The sequence below is a fragment of the Cupressus sempervirens genome, chromosome 7, assembly GCF_028749045.1.
Source record: "Cupressus sempervirens isolate cs-2001-9-10 chromosome 7, ASM2874904v1, whole genome shotgun sequence".
NCBI lineage: Eukaryota > Viridiplantae > Streptophyta > Pinopsida > Cupressales > Cupressaceae > Cupressus > Cupressus sempervirens.
In genome coordinates this window covers 799,132,002-799,153,831 of record NC_143124.1, presented here as the reverse complement: position 1 = coordinate 799,153,831, position 21,830 = coordinate 799,132,002, and the positions used below count along the sequence as shown (strand labels likewise).

General features: G+C 36.8%; 1 protein-coding gene across 2 annotated transcripts in view; it reads left to right on the top strand.

Annotated features, from left to right (window-relative positions):
* The window catches only part of NFXL2 (NF-X1-type zinc finger protein NFXL2), a 133,489-nt gene that overhangs the window by 71,168 nt on the left and 40,491 nt on the right, over nucleotides 1–21,830 (top strand). For both annotated transcript variants that reach the window (XM_089793043.1, XM_089793044.1), the window contains exons 7-10: nucleotides 16,653–16,738; nucleotides 16,871–17,033; nucleotides 17,141–17,386; nucleotides 17,670–17,860. In XM_089793043.1, coding sequence (XP_089649169.1) covers nucleotides 16,653–16,738; nucleotides 16,871–17,033; nucleotides 17,141–17,386; nucleotides 17,670–17,860 — 686 coding nt within the window. The remainder of the gene's footprint in view (nucleotides 1–16,652; nucleotides 16,739–16,870; nucleotides 17,034–17,140; nucleotides 17,387–17,669; nucleotides 17,861–21,830) is intronic.

Here is a 21,830-nt window from a genome sequence, read left to right as displayed (position 1 = left end):
TAGAACTTGCCAAACGTGCAAGTCCTATCTTTGGCTGACTCTACTTGCCACTGACTTGCATGGTAAGTCTAGAAGTCCGAGCCTCACCCCAGGACTTTCCAAAGTCCTAGACTCTCGACTTATTGGTGTGGACTCTTGCATCTGCTTGGACATATTCTAACAACAAACTGCGAGTTTTTCTCCTCCATATTTTGTCTTAAACTCATCATTTTCAGGTTTGAATAAGAAAGTAGCAAGGGAAGGAGCGGAGAAGACAATCATCTGTGTAGGAATTAAAGGGCCATGTTTTTTTGATGGCATAGCCACCAAACTCTCACTTTTGGCTTGTGGGGGAACAAGCATTCCTCTCACCCTATTGCTGGTTTTTCCTTACATCTCACAGCCTGTGTAGCTTATCATTGCTACCTCTCAAAACCATTAGGGTCCTCACTCCCCAAAATCCACTAGTTGTTGGAATCTCTTCATACAAGAAATTTGATAATGTTGAAGGGATATGTGAGTGGAATTACACAGATGAGGATTTTTTGCTGTATTTGTGGGGTGGGGGGATTGCATTCTTTTTGCTCGTCCTAATCGAGTTTTGACTCTAGTACAAACCAACTTCCAAGTTTGAGTCCTCTTTTGGGCTGCTGAGTCCACACTGAGTTGGACTCCTAGAACTATGCAAAGCACTACACTTGGCCCACCTAATTATTTGATTATTAATTTGAAAGTGTAAGGCGTTGTCTTTTAGTTTTATCTATTGCATAACAAATATAGATTTCAGGTTGGGTAATGAAAGGACACCATTAATTCTACCTTAAGAGAGCTCTAAATAAACAAAATATATTTTTCTCACTTAAAACTTTCTTGCATCCACCTCATCACATTCTGCTAAATATATCTGATGCTTTTTAGAAGAAAACATAATGAATATCAACAACAGTTTGTACCGGTTCATAAAATTCACTGCACTTGCATTAACTGACCTTTGGTGCTTCTCATAATAATTATATCTTTGCATGCACACTAAAGTAATCACAACTTCTTTTAAGTTTCTAACCACCCAATTTCTCTTTTCTCCAGTACAAAAAAATTTGCTGAAATAAATTGAAGATTTAATTTGAACGATCTTGCAAGAAATCTGTGGTTCCAAAGCTTTGATCTTTCTAGTCAAATTAGAAAATATATTGTGTGGAAAAGGCCATTGAAATTTACATGCAAGTTTCTCTAATCCTTCCTCAATCCTCTATTTAGCTTCTTCTTGGCAGATTCATCCAATCAATCAAGTACCGCTACTTAGATCCACTCCATCAAGGTAGAGTGGTCACCTTCATGTCTTAGATATACTAAATCACTCCTTGTGTCTTTTTTGGTTACATGGAAAATATTCAGTATCATTTTATCTAGTAATTTGCGTGCTTAGCTACATATGATAAAAAAGATTGGTGATATTAAAGACAAACAATATTCATGTCTGAAGGCAGGTCCAGAGGATAAACATTACTGCCAGATTTCCATAAAATCTGGCATGGGATTGTTTCATATTTTCTTAGTTTTTAAATTGGCCATGGGTATGAAATACTTTTGTACATACTATCACCATATTGCCAATTGGGTAATGATTTGATATTTCTTCATGACATAATCAAAGAAATCCTAATTGGGTCCCTATCACTGACTCCTCAGGTCCTGACCTAGTTCAAATTGTTACAAATGTAAATGGCGGAATACTTGAATGAATTAATTAGAGATCAAACTGATCTATATATACAAAGAGGAGAGTCGAATAGAATAGAAACATTCTATTCTAGACTACACCTAAATATTAGAAACATTCTAATATTTATAGAGATATAATAAGATACAATAGTGAGCATTAAAAAGAAACATGAAGGTTATTTTAATACCCCCCCTTAATGCTCAATCTATTTACTACACCAATAGATCCCTTGAATTTAACAAACTTGTCAGGACCAAGGGGTTTTGTGAAAATATTTGCTGATTGCTCTGAGGTAGGAACATAGCGTAACTGAATAGATCCATCTTCTACTAATTGTTAGATGTAATGGCAATGAAGCTCTATGTGCTTGGTTCGTTCATGAAACACTGGGTTCTTGGCAAGTTTGAGTACGCCCTAATTGTCTGAAAACAAAGAAGTCGGACCTGCTTGAGGAATATGCATATTTGCAAGCATCTGCCGGAGCCAAACTCCTTCACAAGCTGCCTCGACAGCTCCTCTATATTCTGCTTTTGTAGAGGAGAGTGCATGTGCCTGTTGCTTCTTACTGGTCTAAGTAACTGCTGCAGATCCAATACTAAACACATAGCCAGAATTAGATTTCCTATCATCAACTGAGATGGTCCAATCGGAATCGGTGAATCCACTGAGCCGAGGAGTAGTACTCCTTGTGTAAAGAAGACCATAATCTGAAGTACCATGTACATAGCGTAACACATGTTTCGCTGCAATCCAATGATCAGTCTTGGGGTTTGTCATGAACCGTGAGATGTAGCTGACGGCAAAACTGAGATCAGGTCTAGTAGTAGTAAGGTAGATGAGACTACCTACTAGCTGCCTGAAGAGTGTTTCATCTATAGGAGGAGAAACAGATTGTGCGCACAATTTCAGACCAGTCTCCATAGGAGTGGAGGCAGATTTGCAATCCTGCATTCGAAACCTATCAAGCAAACTTCTAGCATACTTGGACTGAGACAAAAAAATACTGTTGTTAGTCTGCCAAACCTCAATACCTAAACAATAATGAAGCAATCTGAGATCTGTCATATCAAAAGTTCTGCATAGATCCTGTTTGATTTCTGAAATCAAATGTTCTGAATTTCTAGTAATGATCAAATCATCCACATAGACAACAAGAAAAAGAATATCATTACCAAAGTGTTTAATATACAGATTACTGTCTGACGGACTACGCTGAAATCCTTGAGCAACCAAGTAATGATCAATCTTTATGTACCAAGCCCTAGGGGCCTGTTTAAGACCATAGAGGCCCTTCTGGAGTCTACGTACTTTGTGTTCTGAACCGCCAACCTTAAAACCTTGGGGTTGCGTCATGTAGACTTCTTCCTATAATTCACCATTGAGAAAGGCGCTCTTCACATCCATTTGATGAACTTTCCAACCATACTGAGCTGCAATTGCAAGAAGAATGCGAATAGTGCTCATCTTGGCTGTCGGTGCAAATGTCTCCTCATAATCAATGCCTTCGCGTTGGGTGAATCCTCGAGCAACAAGTCTGGCTTTGTATTTGTCCAAGGTACCATCTGCATGGTACTTGACCTTATAGACCCATTTACAGCTAATGGGTTTCTTCCCAGGAGGGAGATCTGAAAGAACCCAAGTGTGGTTCTTTTGAAGACTCTGAAGCTCAGCATCCATTGCTTGTTCCCATTTTGGAATTCCTTTGGCCTCTGCATATCTCAGGGGCTCAGGGATACTGTGGATGTTGGCCATAAGAGCTATATTAACTGTGTTGTGTTGAAGGCTCTTATTTCTGGAGGTTCCACCCTCAATGAGTTCATCAGGACGAAGATCACTAATCATTTGAGCCCACCATTTTGGTCGAAGAGTCGAGGAGCCAATATCAGATGCTGTCGGAATAGCTAGATGAGAAGCAGGAGCAGGAGTTGTATTATCTGGAAGTGATTGAGGTGGTGTATCAGTAGCATCAGATGACTCATATAAAATAGAAGAACCCAAGTCAGAGATTGCTGAAGACTGAATCTTGGAATGTGGTGGGGAGTCAGAGAGCGGAAATGGTCCAAATTTCTCATCAAACACAACATCACGACTGAAGATTAAACGATCAGTGTTTACATCAATTAGTCTGTAGGCCTTATGTGTGTGACTGTATCCTGTAAACATAAGTTTCTGGCTTTTGGACTCCAACTTAGTGCGTTTGGCATTAGGAATCCATACATATGCCAGAGAGCCAAAAACTTTCAAATGGTTGATCCTAGGTTTGCGACCAGACTAGGCTTCCTCAGGAGTCTTATGATTAACTGCAAGAGTGGGTGACTGGTTAAGAAGGGAGATAGCTGTGGATACTGCTTCTGGCCAATATTTTCTGGGAACATTTCTATGTTCTAGCATAGCCCTAGCCATTTCTGTGATGGTACGGTTTTGACGCTCTACAACACCATTTTGCTAAGGGGTGTGAGGTGTGGTGAACTGACGTCTAATGCCATGAGTAGTACAGAAGGCAGAGAATGCAGAAGAACAGAATTCCCCCCCATTATCAGTCCTAAGAGTACGGATGGAGGAACCAATCTCTTTCTACTAGAGCTTTAAACTGCTGAAATACAAGAAAGGCATCTGATTTTTGCTTAAGAAAATATACCCACATTTTGTGACTGAAATCATCCACAAAGAGTAAAAAATACCTGTTCCCAGTAATAGAAGGAGTATTCATAGGACCACATACATCAGCACGGACTAGTTGGAGTACTCTGTATGCCCGCCATGATTCACCATTCTTAAATGGTGTCCTATGTTGCTTCCTTGCTTGGCAAGCTCCGCAAACGCGATGGTTCTGGGTCTGAATATTAGTTAGGCCATGGACTAAATTATCTTGAGCAATTTGTGCTAGATATTGAATGTTCAGATGATCGTATCGCGGATGCTAGAGACTGTTGAGAGCGGATGATTCGGTGATGAAGGCATGCTCAAGGGAATCGCCTGAATCGACAAGCCTATAAATACCATGATTCTCAACACCGAAAGCAAGGGTAGTGCGAGAAGTACGATCAATAATCGAACACTTATTTCCACTGAAAACGACATCCAACTGAGGAGAGTGCTTCATTATCTAACTAACAGACAGAAGATTATGTTTCATGCCAGGAACATAACATACATTGAGAAACATGAGTTTTCTTCCTCTAGACTGAATCTGAACATTACGCTTGCCGACAATATTGTATTCTTCACCGCCTCCAAAGATTACTGAGTCAGAATAGGGAGTGAATTCAACAAACCAATCACGCCTATGAGTGAAATGTCGGGAGGCACCAGAATCGATGTACCAGGCAGAAGATTTCACATGATTTGCAAGTATGCTGGCCATAAAGGCATGGTAGATAGATTCTTTCTGCTCTGAGTGTTGGGCATCATTGGCGTGCTATTTAATTGAGTCCGACTTCTGATGCTGTTGATACAGATGCTTATAATATGTGAATATTTCAAATGGCACAAACTTCGAGGTGAGAAAATGAAAGAACCAAAGAAATTGGAGTACCTAGAAAAGAGCTTGAAAAACCCAAAAATAAAATGTAGTTGGAATCCGGATCTGTTGGCTAGAAAATCGAGGCACAAAAAACGGGTTTTTGCTATGGAGGGGCCAAAATGCACTTCATAATCAATTTGTTTGAATTTTTTTAACAAATTAATATTCATATATAAATTTATAATTAATTAATAAAAGTGCATTTTGGTCCTTGTATAGACAGTGCCCAAAAAACAAGGCACCCACAAAAATCTGATGAAGACCCATTTGAGATTTCAAAAAACCTACCAAGAATATGTGATCAGAAATTTTTTTTGAAGTCAAAAAACTAGGGTTTCGAGCAGAATAACAATTGGTGGCCAAAAAGGTCAAAAAGGCAGAAAAAAGATGTTTGCAGGTGAAAAATAACAACAAAACCGAGCAGCTGAAACGCGAGCAGAATATCCAATAGGGATAGACAGACCCGTTTTATAAAAAAAAACCAAAAAATCCCACTTTTTGAGATCTGAATGTGAACAGATTTGAAAAAATGACCTCCAGATTTGAAAAAACAACCTTCAGATTTGTGACTTACAGACTAAGCCACGGGTTTCCAAGAACGCCAGTAGCTGAAGACACAATTTTTCAGTCGATTTGCACAGAGGGTTTAAACCCTAGCTCTGATACCATGTTACAAATGTAAATGGCGGAATACTTGAATGAATTAATCAGAGATCAAACTGATCTATATATACAAAGAGGAGAGTCGAATAGAATAGAAACATTCTATTCTAGACTACACCTAAATATTAGAAACATTCTAATATTTACAGAGATATAATAAGATACAATAGTGAGCATTAAAAAGAAACATGAAGGTTATTTTAATACAAATTAGATCCAGATTTGGGGCCAGATACATACTGTGGGCTTGGTCATGCCAAGTCTAGGTAAACTTTAATGTGAGTTTGCACCCAAAACTTGAGAAGTATTTGACTTAAAAAATTAAGTGTTTTTTCTTTGCCAAAAATGAATTGCGACCCCCACCCTCGTAAGTTCTAGGAACCAGAGTAACATACAACAAATAACAGATGAACAAGAGCACAATGACACCAGAGGTACCTTGGGAACCCTCCTACTCAAGGAAAAAACCCAGCACAAGCGAAAATGATCCAGTATAGATAATCAAGAGTTTTAATACAAAGCTTGACAAGCTTAGATTGCAGATAGACTTCTTTATCAAAATTGTTGTCACATAACAAAACCTAGAATATAAACATATCCTTTTGATCCTTTTGAATCAATGATCACATGCACCAAACTGATCATACAATAAATACACAGAGAAAGATATACTGGTAAAATATTATTTTCAGACTATCACTGTCAAATGATCATGCTTGAATACCATCACTACAACTTGAATTTATTGTATATTGTCCATTGCAAGAGCCAACTTGAAGACGAGAATCACACAACACCAATAATCTGATGATTTCCGATAACACTTGTAATGGAAGCATGTGCAGAATAATTTGCGGCAGTTCAATATTCCAAAGAGGGGATTCACAAACCTGATGCTGGTAGGAGACCCAAATGAAACTTCTGTATCAGTTGCATATGACATCAAAGAAAATTCTTGACAGCACACAATGAACAATAATTAATAATCTTTAATTAAAAAGAACTTGCCTTTTTCTCAGAAAAATCTAACACACGTATTTCCACCAGTCAGGAAAGAATAGAGAAACAAGATTGACCATCGTCCAGAATACTAATACCGAAGTGCATAAAGATGATGACAGATGTTTCTATGAGCTGTTCCGTATTCTTAATACTTTTATCATCGACTCCAAGGATGGGACCCTTCTTATAGACTATTGGTTCCTTCTTAAAACAGCAATAGCCATGTCAATGCAACTCGGTGACTATTAGATGATCAATAGGTGAGAATGACCTCTCCCACAGCTACAAAACACTAACACTCCCTCTTAGCAAGTGAGAAAAAAATTCACGTCTTTCCATCTCTTAACATGATAAGAATAAGAAGTTGCAACAAAGAAGGGTCAATAAAAACATCTCATAACAGATTTTTCTAAAAATAATATTGTCATCTCAGCATGACATTCACCATGGCTACTCCTAGAGGGTGAAAGAAGCAAAAACTCTAAGTCATGGAGTCTCACACATGACTTCCACCATGGCTACTCCTAGAGGGGGATCCACCATGGCTACTTCTAGAGGGTGCAACAAGGGCTTTCACCTCAAACTTCTCTCTCAGCGAAGAATGCATTAATAAGGGATTGCACCTTGAACTTCTCCCTCCTAGAGAATAACTCATTAACAAGGGATTGCACCTTGAACTTCTCCCTCCTAGAGAATAACTCGTTAACAAGGGATTGCACCTCGAACTTCTCCCTCATAGAGAATAATTCCTAAACAAGGGATTGCACCTCAAACCTCTCCCTTACAGAGAAGAACTCATCAATAAATCTTCACGATGATGTGGCTTTATTTGAGACATATATCAACCTTTTGACCTCCTCGTCTGAGGTTGCATGTGATGGATAGTTAGACTCCCTCTGAATGGAGACTTCCTCACAAAAGGGGAAACCTTCTCACTTCTTTGATTATCATAACAAAATAAACCTGATTCTAATGTTGACCAAACAAAGATCTTTAGTAGTTACACTGCTACACGAGCTTGTTGATCCTCAGCCAAAGGGTTTGGCACTCTCCCTCTGCAACTCAAGCTCCCTCTAATTGTCATATCCTTCTCTTAGAAGTAGCTTATCAACTTAAGACTCAAGAATGTGGGCCAAGTCTTCGTGAATGATTAGTACACCAACTGGATATTGAAACTCTTCCTCATATGATATTTAATCCACCATACTTTAGCTCCTTGATCCATCCTACAACTAAGAGTGATTAATAATAATTCATAACATCAAACTATCTAGAAGAAAAATATAGAGATCAGTGCTAAAAGAATACACAAACTGTTATACTAAAGAAGAACAACACAAAATTAATGATCAGTATTCAAAGGTATAATCATAAAATACTTTGAGAGTGCCTATATTTATCTTTCAAATGTGCTAATTCCTTTGCTAGCAGCAAAGTCAATAGATTAGATGCGAAAATCAATTTGAGACTACTTTGCAAGTGGAGTACATATGAAATCTGTCTCTCCAACTTTTTTTGAAGCTTCTTGTACATGTAACTCTCAAGAAATAATCATAGTTACACCACCTTGGAGAATGTGGGGACAGGTTTTCAGGTAAGGTGGGCCGCAGGGCCTCGATTTGTAGACAACAAAGGGTGGGAGATGAGGGGTGTATATACTATATACATGTGTACTTAAAATGCAAGTTACCAAAAGATGTATAGCAATCTAAGACATAAAGATGTAAAATACCAATTTACTAAACTTTAAATACTTGAACATTGAACAATAAATACTAAAATTATAAATACTCGAATTAACAAATGGAAGAGTACTAAATTCATTCTTCTCTCTATTATTGCAAACAATTAGAAACCAAAAATGCATGCCAATGAAGCCACATAATGAACGCCAGCAATATATCACAAGTCTTGGGTCCCACATGCCTTAGGGTTAAAAAATAACCAATTTTATATTAAAAAAATGTTTTATTATTTTTTAAACAAACATTTGTTTGTTTTGTTTCTACAATGGACACCTGAATGGGAGCAAACAAATATATTGGATATTTGATAAAGAAAAAAATATTATGTAAACAGCATATTAGATCCTATAAGCAGCAATACACATACCCAAATATGAGAACATGTGCATAAAAGAAACTATACTAAGGGTTCGATATCATAGCACACAAAATATCTGACAGGGCATATACTATATAGATGCACAGACACCTACAAACAAAGGTTCCAGAACAAAGATGTCACGATAGGGTCAGAGATATTTGCAGCGGGACTTTGATATCAAAACAAAATATTGTTTAAAAATCAGATAACAATAAAAGAAGCAGCATATAATTTAAATGAAGGTTGTGATTTACAAGGCACAAATAGTTATATTTGGAGAGGGATAATATTTGAGAATAATTTATGTTTAAGAAAAATAAGATATGACCTTTCACTCTAAAAGGCACGTTCTTTAGAATAAAAGTATATATAATGGAAACAAAGATCATTCTCAAAAATAGAAGTGCAGAATTGTGGATGAGAATGTAGAAGAGAGAAGTAAAAGGCAGCAAGTGGAATATACGAAGTAAGTTTGGTGCAGAATAATGTAAGAAATAAGAGATGTGGAGAGAGAAAAATAATAAGAAGAAAGACATTAGAATAATAAAAAGAAAAGAGTGAAGTCAGCAGTGAGTAAGGGAATATGAGAGTAGGGATATGAAAGAAAATAAACAGGAGGGAAGAACTGTAATAAGAGATGGAGAAAGTTTATAATCAGACCTTTAATCTAAAGTATATATTTATATACATTATAAGTGTGTTTTAGTATTATAAAAGAAAAATAAGAAGGATTGCTTAATATTGAAGACAATATAAAAAAGGATACTTTTGCAGAAGCACATGTGAACTTAAAATATAAATATCAGTTTAAAAGAGGTGGTGCATTTGAATCGTCCATCATCAATTGAAGACAAGCAACATTGCCAAGGTGGAATAAGTTTGTGTATAGTGGGTCAGTGCTCACAAAGACAATAGTGGTAGTAGGTGCTTCCACTAGGTTGGAGCTTGCGAAGTGTGGGAGTTGGAGCTTCCAGGGAGTCGGTGCTCATAAACATAGAGGTCGTAGCCTCTGGTAGGTTGGAGCCTACAAACCATTTTGTAAAAGAACAAGTTTATATATAAAGCAATTAATTGCCATGGTTTTCTCCCGCATTGGGTTTTCATGTAAATCTTGAGTTACTGTGTTCATGTGCATAATTGATCATTTCAGCATTTGAAGTTAATTGTTTGGATTGTGTGCTCTTTAGGGAGAGGTAGGGTAAATTTGGTCACATGATGGGAGGGTTCCAAGATGATAAAATACCTTGAGGGAGCCCACTTGTAGACTTTCTTTGCACTTGAACACAATAAATTTAATATCCTTTTTTAAAGTTAGTGATAAGAAGAGAAGTAAAGAATTAAGGGCATAAGTATGTATTATGTAGAAACTATTGTTCCTTAATATAATGTAAATGCATAGTGATGAATGTTCCTACTTGAGAATTGGCATTCTCCTAATAGGGATTCTTACAAGTGGCCATTCCCAAGTTCCATCCAAACCCTAATTGGGAATTTTAGAGAAAATTAAGGTCGGTCTTATTTGGGGAAATTACATCCATTTATTGACAACATTCTTTTCCAAACAATTGAGGAAGCTAGCTTGAAATGGGTTACTAGTTGAGGACACCGTTGCACCTACAGGAACATTTAAAGCTAAATATTATAATGGAGCCCAAAGACATGATTTCTGCTTAGCGAACACTTAGTGGGTCCAAAGACATGATTTGTACTTGGCAAAAAAGGAAAAAAGAAATCAAATTGTTTGGAAACAAGACTATTTTATAAATGGATTTTTTGCAATGTAATGAGCTTTTTTTTCTCTAGTCTAGGATTCAAAGGTAATTGATTCAAGAAAGATGAAGCAAACTCAACTATTCACAAGATATCATTAGTAATATGGGCTTGTAGTGGGGGCAATCTAGCTTTTTGTTAACTCATCTATGCTTATACATATGGTATACCTTGGGTAGCAAGACATGTTAGAATTAGAGTAGTTTAATGTGTTTACTTACTAATTATAATATGTTTTGAACATGACGTGTTATGATAAATTGATGTTGTATTAAATAGATGAGATGAAGGCTCCTTATATAGATTTACAAAGACAACGTTTCTAAAAGAAACAATTGTGAACTAAAGACGGGAATAGAATCTACATAGCAAACTAAAGACTAACTAAGACAATCATTAAAGAAATATTGCAATGTTGTAATATCCTCTCTTACTGATCATCATCTAACTACCCTGTAAAAGACTGTACATGCCTTTGGCCATAAATTCTGTTGATACCCGTGCTGGATCTACAAATTTTCAGTGACTAGGAGTAGCCAAAACTCGTCCATAAAAATAGAGGTTGCCCCCTTCTCAAAATGCTCTGTAACAAGAGACAAGAGCCTACCATTGACTTTGCCACTGAGATGAGTCTACCACGAACCCTCCTAGAATTTGAAAAACTTCTAACTAGAAATAATCACAAAATGTCCAACTTGATGTTTGATAACAAAACTGTGCTTTGTTGTAGATAGAGACACATCGATAACAACTACCATGATTTTGAGTAAAAATTGATAAACCCTCCAATTTTTAACAGCAGAGCACAATTCCCCAAAACAGATTGCAAATGGTCATGATTTTTTAGGAAAATATCGTCAAACCCAAGACTACAAATCATCATGATTTTTTCAGAAATCAGTAAAAAGTCACAAAGGAATCCCACACAAGTTCGCATATTGCAAAATAAGGGAAGTTTTTTTATGAAAACCCATCATAATTTATTTAAGGGAAAAAACTTTGAAACCCATTAGAAATTTTTAAGGGAAAAAATTAAGAAAACCCATTGGAGAAATGTTCATGCAGCAAAAACCAAGATTTTGCGTGGTAAAACAACAAATTTAAATTACAAGTACACACAACTCACAAAATGCACGCGAAAGCAACATGCAATAATATTCAACTCACATCCAAGTACACGCAACCTTTGAAAATCAGAGACTTTTTCTGAAACCAAGAAATCGCTCAATCAAACACTCAACTAGGCTCACAATTTTCAGCAAAAATCTTCAAAGATGAACTGCAAAATTATCGTAAAATACCTCCAATGGTTTTTTATTCAAAAACTAAAAATAAAATTCTTGAAAAAAATTCCAGATCAGATGAGGCTCAAACTTTTCTTAAAAAAATTTCCCAAATTTTAGGGAATCCCATCGACCTGCTATGATACCATGCTTCAGTAAATTGATCTTGTATTAAATAGAGGAGATGAAGGCTCCTTATATAGATTTACAAGAACCTTTTTGCTAAAAGAAAAAATGTGACCTAAAGACGGAATAGAAACTACCTAATAAACTAAAGATTAACTAAGATAACCATTAAATAAATATTACAATATTCTATTGGCATGTTCCATTCTGCAATTTTTTTTCCTATATGAAACTTTGAATGCAATTGAATATAAATATTTGATATTAAGAGATTTTAGCAATGTCTAGACTCGCTTTTCTGTTGTTACTTGTAGAGAAGTTTCCTTTGCTCTTAGTATAGTCATGTTGTTGCATTTAGAGGTTGTTCACTTGTACGTATAACAGCAGGCCTAAACTTGGTTGGCTTTAATTTGATCCTTTGAAAATGTAGGGCGAACACCTTCTCATAAATAAATCAACTTAAAAGGTCATGTTTGGGTCACCAAAATATGGTAACAATAGTGATATGGGAAGTATGCAAAGAGAATGCATATGTTTGTGTGTGTGTGTATGAATGCATGCATGGATTTGTGCATAGTTGAAAAAATCTTACTCGACATTAGCTTGATTGGCCCAAATTTGGGACTCGGCAAAAACTCGGGGAAAAACTTGGCAAAACTTGACAAGTTTATCAAACATTTGAAAATGCACCAACTTTTTAAACATTATTCCTTCTTATTTTCAAATCTATTATTTGTGATAGATAACTACACCCATTAAGTTAAAGGTTATTTGAATGGTTTAACATAGTGAGAAGCATGAAGTTTGCTGCATGTCTTGATATATTCTCTAACTTACTGGTTAGAGTTCGGCTTACCGGTTAGAGTTCGGTTCCAATTTCGTCAAAATTTTGGAAAGGGGTTTGGGTTTGTTAGCACAAAAACATGTAAAAATTTTTAAAAAAAAATAAAAATAAAAATAAATATATAAATATATATATATATATATATATATATATATATATATATATAAAGCATGAGTTGAAATTAGAATGTAGCATGGTAGCATAAACACATTTAAACAACATATAGTTCAAGTAACAAGTTCAACATCAAAGATTCAAAACATTAAAAATAAATCATAGCATCAACTTCAAGTATCATTGTTTCACGTTCATTGTTCAACTAATGGAATAAAATTCTATTAATATTCTAAGTTCTTCAATCTTCGTCTTCTTCTTCTCCGGCATTAGTTGACTCAGTAATAGAGCTAAGGCCAATGAGATCAACAGCAACAACCATGGTATTGGCATCAAATTCTTCAAAATCATCTAGTGTAAGCTGAGCAATGGAAGCCGAAAATCATTTCATAACAACCTTTCAGGGTTGTGGATGCCAAAAAGTTATTAAGTTCTACAAAAAGACCACTTTTTTGTCGTCTGCGGGGCTCAGAATTCACACGTTTCAAACTTGGTTAGCCAGCTCTTGGCATGGTCCACCCAGGTTCAAACTAGGTTCCAATAGCTCAAACCAGCAGGGAAAAAATTGAACCTTGCCCGGACTAGCTAGTCTGGGTGGTCCAGGGGCAAACCTTGGTAACTTAGTATATTCTTCTTCATCTTCCATTATAAATATTTAATATGCTTAGAGAAGACATGATTATAGTTTGTGAAGAACAATATATTGTCATTTTGATGTAGTGTGGAGAAAAGAACAACCCATTAAAGAGAATGCCTTCCTACAGAATAAACTAGGATAAGAAAATTTGAGAGCTTTGATTGACCCATCATGTAAATTTTTTAATTTGTCTTTGTTTCATTCAAAATTCCTAGAAACAATGAATAAATGTCGTTTGTGAAGTGGAGGTGCGATGAAACTCTAGTTGTGTCAAAAATTGTGGCAAAAAAATGCACAAAGTGGTTTTACATCATCAATCGCAACTTAGGGTTTTTTGAGCGCTTTAAATTTCTCATTGATTGAGATATGGCACTATTGGTGAATTATTCATTGAATACTCAAATATTGCCGCAATTTTTCTATAAAATCATTTCTGATTTCTAGGTGATTAAATCATGGCAATGGTCTCACGATCTTGCGATATTCCAGTGCTTTTTTCAACTCTGCATGTACATACATACGCATGCATAGGTAGTTACATTTGTACCACACAGGTATGTAGGTATATATGCATGCATGCATCCATGGATACATCCGTGTTGTGCATACTGAATTCATTGATGTATGTGTGCATGCATGTATATATGTATGCATGTATGTATATATGTATGGATGCAAGATCGCATGTAGGAATGAATGCATGCATATGTATGTATGTGCGCATGTGCATGTGCTGGGTTGTGTGCACGTGTGCATGCATGTGGAATGCATGTGTTTCGAGTGTAAAATGTTCCATTCAAATGTGTGTTGTTTGATGTTACTATTTGATATGATTAAATTGTTGATAATTTTAAATTTTTAAGCGATAGCGTATCACTTTCCTTGCTGTAGTTAATGGGTTGATCATAGGACCAATAATGGGCAGATTAGAACTTAGAAATATTAACAATTGGTTTTTTGAGAAAATTGGAGTGTGTTTTGTGACAATGTAATGAGAGCCGGGTGGTGGGCAGACATCAACTGTTACAACATTCTGAGGAGTGGCTTTTTAAGGGTTACCAGCATTGCCATTTGAAGTAAAACACTGAAATATCCCTAGCAGACCGATTCACTGATCTGCTGTAATTTTATTTAAATAAATAGAATTCTCCTGCAATTTTTAAGTGTTCTTACAGAGTAGACAGAAGTGCAAAAGTTTGGTGTTTGATTTTTGATATTTTCTCTTCAAAATAGATGTGTTACAATATCTACTAGTAACAGCAATATTTAAACAGCATAGTAATGATCCAAAACCACAGCACTTGAAAGCTGGGAATACCCAAACGAACCCAATAATAACTGTTACAAAAATAAAAGCAACCCAGTACCTTAGCTACAGTCAACGCCAGATATGGATAGGCGGCCAGCTATAGGTCTGCAGCAGATCTGTTCTTATTCCAACGCCCACTTGTGCAGAAAAGGCGGCCCAGATCTGAGATGGCGGCTGCTGCTGAAGATCAGATAAGAAGGGTTGCCATTGCTGAAACTGCTTGCTTTCTGCCTGAAAATAGTACTGAAGACTTGCTGAATCATAGCTGCTTGAGGGTTACGTCCCAAACAGTTTACTCTCTCAACCTAGGGTTGGCGTCCTAGTTGGAGGAATGTTCTACCAAAGCCAAGCGCCCAAAATGATGGATGAATAATGTAAAAGATAATCTTTCCTCCCTTTGCTTCACTTTATAACTCCCTACTAGGTATTCGAACCCTAAAAATGACCTAATATGACTTAAGTGGAAACTTTGGGTTATAATGTTTATTTTCATTATTGGTGTCCAACATAGAGGAAAAAACATTATTTCAATCATGGTAAAAGTATCAAGTGTCACCGAAGCTCCTGTAGCTGAAAATCAAATAGTAGAGGTCTGGCACTTTCCAACGGACTATCACACCCCAACACAACTGACCAACTGGAGCCAAAAATCTCCTTATTTCAACCTAGTGGTTAATAAATTAGCCTTATTTAAATATTTAATTACTAACTTAGGGAAATATTTAAACATATTTAAATATTTCCCCAAGAGCCAACTAATAGCCAAATCACCATTAGAAGGTGAAACTGAACTTGCCACCACCTGTGACTGATGCCGGATATCAAGAAATAATCGACAGTCTCATCCCTCAAATCTAGGGATAACCCTAAAAAGTAGGAAGACCTCCAAATCTCCCGAAATTGAAACCAGGGGACGGTCTCCTATAACCTCAATGCTGGATGATACCTCCACCTCCTAGAAAGTAGGGGTCTCCTCCTATAATTAAGGAATTCCTTTGAATCGTGCCCTCACTGTTAGAAACTTCAAATCCGAACACTGTAACCCTGATTGAGCCTCTAAACACTCTTGCCAGCCTACGAGACTCCTTGATAGGCTAACTCACATATCACTGCCAGAAGGAGCTAAAGAGGGGACATGACAAACACAGTGTACACAATGGGCATGAAAATGGGAGTATGGTCAAACATTGAACTAGGTTCTAATGAATGTTTAATGTACCTTCAAACTATGTTCTTCTTCAGTTGTTTTTCTGGTCTGGTGGCACTGCTATAAGTATTTATAGATTCAGAAAGCATATAAGATGGTGATAATGTGTGTTTTGCAGCTCCTGTAATATATCATGATTGAGAGAATCAGGCCTTTAGTCCAAACTTATACCTTGGTGAACCGGAATAACATGTTTTAAAGAAAGCTATTATTTCTCAGTTCAAAATATCATTTATAGATGGCAGTTTTATATCTATGCATTATAAAAGACAAATTTATAATTGCAAAGTAAATTTATTATAGGTGGCGATTTTATATATGCTTTTAATTTTTATATTCCTTTCTGAATGAAATGTATTTTACCAGCCACATAGGTGTCACTATGGAGCTTGCCCACCATGTGGATTAGTTTGTGATGAGGACCTTCCTTGTGGTCATAAATGCAAAGAAAGGTTTGTTCCATCAAAATATAATTTATCAGATCATTTAGGACATTTTTTATACCTATTCCTGAGCTATGTCATATGAATTATGAATCTTTTCACTTTTGTATCTGGATTAATTTGTATTTACTGGAATTCTAGGTGCCATGGTCCTTGTCCACCTCCAAATAGAGAATTCACATTGAAACCGAAGAAAAGGAAAAACGTTCAAGAAAGTAATGAAAGCCTTGGACTTCCTTGTCCACCTTGTCAAGAATTGGTTGTGAGACAGTGTGTTGGTGGACATATAGGAGGAGAACGCAAGGTATGTTTGTTGGAGTTTCATTTATGTTCCTTTTAAGTTACTGGTTACCTAATAGGTGCACAGATTTCTTTATCTAAATTGTTGAAAGTGTTATGTTTTACCTGTAGATGATCTGTTCTCAGAGCACTGCATTTGGATGTGGTAATTACTGCGATAATCTTCTCCCATGTGGAAATCATCATTGTAAGAAACCTTGTCATAAGATCAGTTTGGCCCAAATTGGACAGGCTAATGTCTTTCAACTTAATGGTAAGGATACCGGGCAGACAGATAAGGATAATGAAGCTTCTTCAAGTGGAAGATACAAGGAGTTGCTAGACTCATGTGATGAGTGTGAATTGCCATGTCAAAAGGTGGGAGAGCTGAAATTTATCATGGTCAGATGGTACTACATGGTTGCAAGTATTTGCTTCTATCAAACTTGTTTCCTAATCTGAGTTTTTCTGCATACACATAGAGAACTGTTTATGGTTCTTTACATACTTCTAAATATTCTTGTTATAACCGGTTTCTCAAGTTGAAAATATTGTTATATACAAAATTCTGACTTATTTTTACTTTTTAAGATATCTTTAGTGTATGCATTCCTTGCTTCCAGTGAAAACGACTCATCAATTATGGATTTGCCTCATGCAGAAACGGTTTCCTGCTTGTCCACATCCATGTCCACAGTTATGCCATCCTGGAGATTGTCAACCGTGCAAAGTCCTTATAAAACGAGCTTGCTACTGTGGTACAATTATCCGTGTCTTTGAATGCAGTGAATTTAATATCCTGTCTGAAGAAGAACAACGGAAAGTTCGTCCCTGTGGAGGTCCTTGTCACAGGTTTTGTGCACATATATACTTTCTGAATTCACATTGATCTAACAAATGATATAAGCTACTTATGGTCAGAAATGTATTCTCAAAAATAAGGATACAATCATACATGGTGTTAGAATGAAACCTTTATAATAATTTGTTTAAAGCTGTATTGCTGTTGTGCTAACCCAACTAGGAATTTTATTCAAGTTATTGATATAGGATGTTCACAAATTGGAACTTAAGTAGTGCTCAATAGACCCCAAATTCGAAAACTTGGGACAGATTTGTAAAAGCTCAGCAACTAAGTTTTAAAAATGGGGAGTTTATAAGTCAACAGTCATGTATGTTTTCATTGATGAGCATATAGTGTGACTTGCATGCTTAAGAAGAGACATTTAGGTCAAAACAGCTTAGACGCATTATTAAGACAAGTAAGAATAGATGCTAGAAGGAGAAGCCCGGCCAGCTTCTCCTCATTGTTAGGCACTTATATTATATCAGTGACAAGAAAATTGATTGCATTAAGAGAAATATAGTATATATATGACAATGATGTGCCTACGAGAGACTGAACAAAGTTGCACACCTAGCATATAATCCTTAATGGAATAAGGGCTTAAATGCAGTATGAAAACTTTATAAAGAATGACTCCACTATGACACTGCAGCTGCATACAAGCTGTTGTCTCGTGGAAGAGCTAAACTACCACAAGGATATCTTTCAGACTAAGGGATTGTTAAAAATGGAAGAGAACTAATAGATGATTGTTTAAAATATGTACCTTGGGTTGAACTCGATTAATTAGAATAATATTAATGATAGGTGTGTACAAAGATGGTGAAGGAGTTATCTTAAACACTAGTTCTCTCCATCAAAGGTTCCATTTAGAGTTTACATCCTTTTGAATATGTTGTCATTGATAATAAAGGTTGATGATCAAGTTCATATAAAATTTGGAAGTTTAGTCAAAGTAACAGAGAATTGGAATGAGTTTCTTGGTTATCTCCTTGAGTTGCTTGTTTGTGTGGTTAAGCTACTACCTGATTACATGCTTGAGCTGGTTGGTTGGCTGGATGAGCTGCTTGAGCTACCTGATTACGTGCTTGAGCCACTTGTTTACATGCTTTAGCTACTTGTTTACTTGGTTGAGCTAGGTGGTTGTCTGGTTGAGCTACTTAGGTGTCTTCCTCAGCTACTTGGTTGTGTGCCTGAGCTACTTAGTTGCATGCTTGAACTGCCTGGCTGTCTACTCGGGCCGCTTGCTTGTCTTCTTGAGTCGCTTAGTCAGATTGTGTGACGCAGCTTCTACAATTTTACTATTTTAGTATGATGGGCAAGTTTAATATGCATCACATGATTTAATGCTTTTTTCGGCAAAGATCTTGTTACTCGTAACATTTTTTGAGTGAGTGGTGGTGGGTTCTTTACTTCTGAAAAGGCCGGTAGACTTTCCTATTTTTAGCTGGACAGTGTGAAAGAATGTGGAGAAAATGTCATGAGTGCGGGTCTACAATAAAGTGCTGTTTCAGTGTTGAAAAAGAAAACAAATCACCACATGATTGATATGGAAGGAGCGTTAATCCTTTGCACCGGCATGAGTGGAATTAATAGTGCCGTGCATTTTCTACTGGGTTGTCTATCGTAACAACTCTAGTTGAACCTTGTGGGATATTTTTTTGAAATAAACAATATCCTTTGCAAGAGATGTGAGTGCTTTGGGTGGAGCTTTATTGATTCTAATGACTGGATGGCTTGATTTTGAAGACATGCTGTGTGAAGGGATTTTATGATTCCCGAAAATGGGCAGTGTGACAATTATTTCTCAGAGAAAATGTGGATTTCGACAATGTGGAATTCAGACTGCATATAAAAACATATATATTTTTTAATGCTGGCAATAAAAACATTGTCAAATCTTTTTCTGCAGACATTGAAGATTCGTGTATGAAAGAGGGGAATAGGTGCAAATAAATTTGTAGTGGTAGACGCGAGTTAGATGTGCAATGATTTTTTTATGGCATTAAGTTTGAAGTATTTGATGGAATGTTATCTCTAGGTCATACATCTTGAGTAATGTAGTCACATATTTGATTGTATCAAATGCATCCACAGATTTCTAAAACATAGTGCTAATATCACAAGGGGTGAGAAATTTTATATGGGTTTGGTTCCTTCTACTTGTCCACCCATTTGAAATAATGGTGCACCCATTACTAGCCCTCTATAATTAGTGCGCTTTACCAACAGCTTGAACATCATGTCTTGCCTCATTCAACATACCAATGCTCAATTTCTTGTAAGATGGGTCTTGAAACCCAATATGCTGCACTAGCATCCACCATACCTTGCCAATATCGAAATCTGACAGCATGGAATGACAAGGTACATGAGCGCTAAAAATTTGCAATCACTTTCTTTGCTTGTTCATGGACGTTTCACCTCCACCCCATACTCTCTAAATTGATATACAATCATGGTGTACTATGAGGTGTGAATAAAACATTAATGTTTCCTCCATCTGTGTTTGGGCCTTGTGCTGTAGAAGTAGTCGTTGTCCCAGATTCCATAAAAACCCCTTGTGCACCATCTTTCTCATCCAATTGATTCTTGCTAAAATCTGTTGAGTTCCTGCTTCAACCCTAGTTCTCTGTAGAATGGTTAAAGTACAGTAAACCAGGACATCAATTCAATATTACTAGTATCAACATATGCACTTATTACCAATGACAATCATACCAAGTATGTGCGAGGGAAAATAGTGTTCTTTATTTCTTACCAAAAAATAACAAGCACATCATTCATGTTCAAATGTTCTTAAATAAGTGCTTGCTTGGTTAGGGAAGCTAACTGACACATCCCCTTGCTACCTAACTACCCAAACCCACTACTAACTATCTCTAATTACATTATTGTTTTATTATGCTCTACATTGTTGTAGAAGCCGTAGATCCCGTTCTATTGCTAGTTGCTTAGCTTAGACTCTTTGTAATAGTTGCAGGGCTTCTATCCTATCCTGTTCCACTGAGGCAACTTTGCTTCCTAGACTGCTTTCTCCAATTCCCACTCTTCTTTTATTTTTCTTGTCATTTCCTTTGCTTCTTGAAGTTCCAAAAATGCCCCCCTAAACACCTCCACCTGAGCAAGTAAGTGCATGAGAGGTGGCTGCTCCTTGAATGTGGTTATGGCACTTCCTCTCTATTGCCTCTTCTTGCCTTGTTCCACTTTGCATGAGTATGCTTTTGTCTTCATTACAATCTTCCTTCATGAATTTCACAAGGGACTCCACTACTTTGACAATTGTATCCATATCCTGCCTCTTGGCTTGCTTTATGATTTCCCTTGTGGTTTGTTCCATGTCTTGTAAGTCCTTGGGGAGCTTTTCAACCTTTTTCTCCAATGAAGGTACCTTTGTACTTGTTCCTACCAGTTCCATGTGCCCACTCTGAGCTTCCATCCCGTCTTCTTCTATCCAATAGGGTCGGTGAAGGTGGGGTACATCTTTTAATCTCATCTCAAACTTTTCCATAACAACCTCATCTATCACTTTATCCTCAACTTGTATTACCTCTTTTTCTATTCCAGCCCCTTACATTTCTTGCCCATTGTTGTTGGGCTTTCCCTATATCCCTTTCTTCCCTGCAGATGTTACTATCAATGTGATAGGCTGGGCCACCTCTATCCCCTCAGGCGTGGTGATGTGATAGTATGCAGTATCTTCCTATGAGCTTGAAGATCTAGTACCTTAGCCTAGGGTATCTGCACTGCTAGAACCATTTGTGTCACAAAAGACAACTGTGTGGTTGTAAATGCTATCTGTCTAGCTCCCTAGTTAGCAAATGCCTTCCTTGTTTGTGTTGTACAATTGCCTTCTTCCGTATGCACTCCAATTCCTCCTGCTGGCGTACGACTGGCTTCTCCAACTTCTTTATAGGTCATACGACTTTTCCTTTCCTTGCTGACCCCTTCTATACGATTATTCTTTGTATGGTC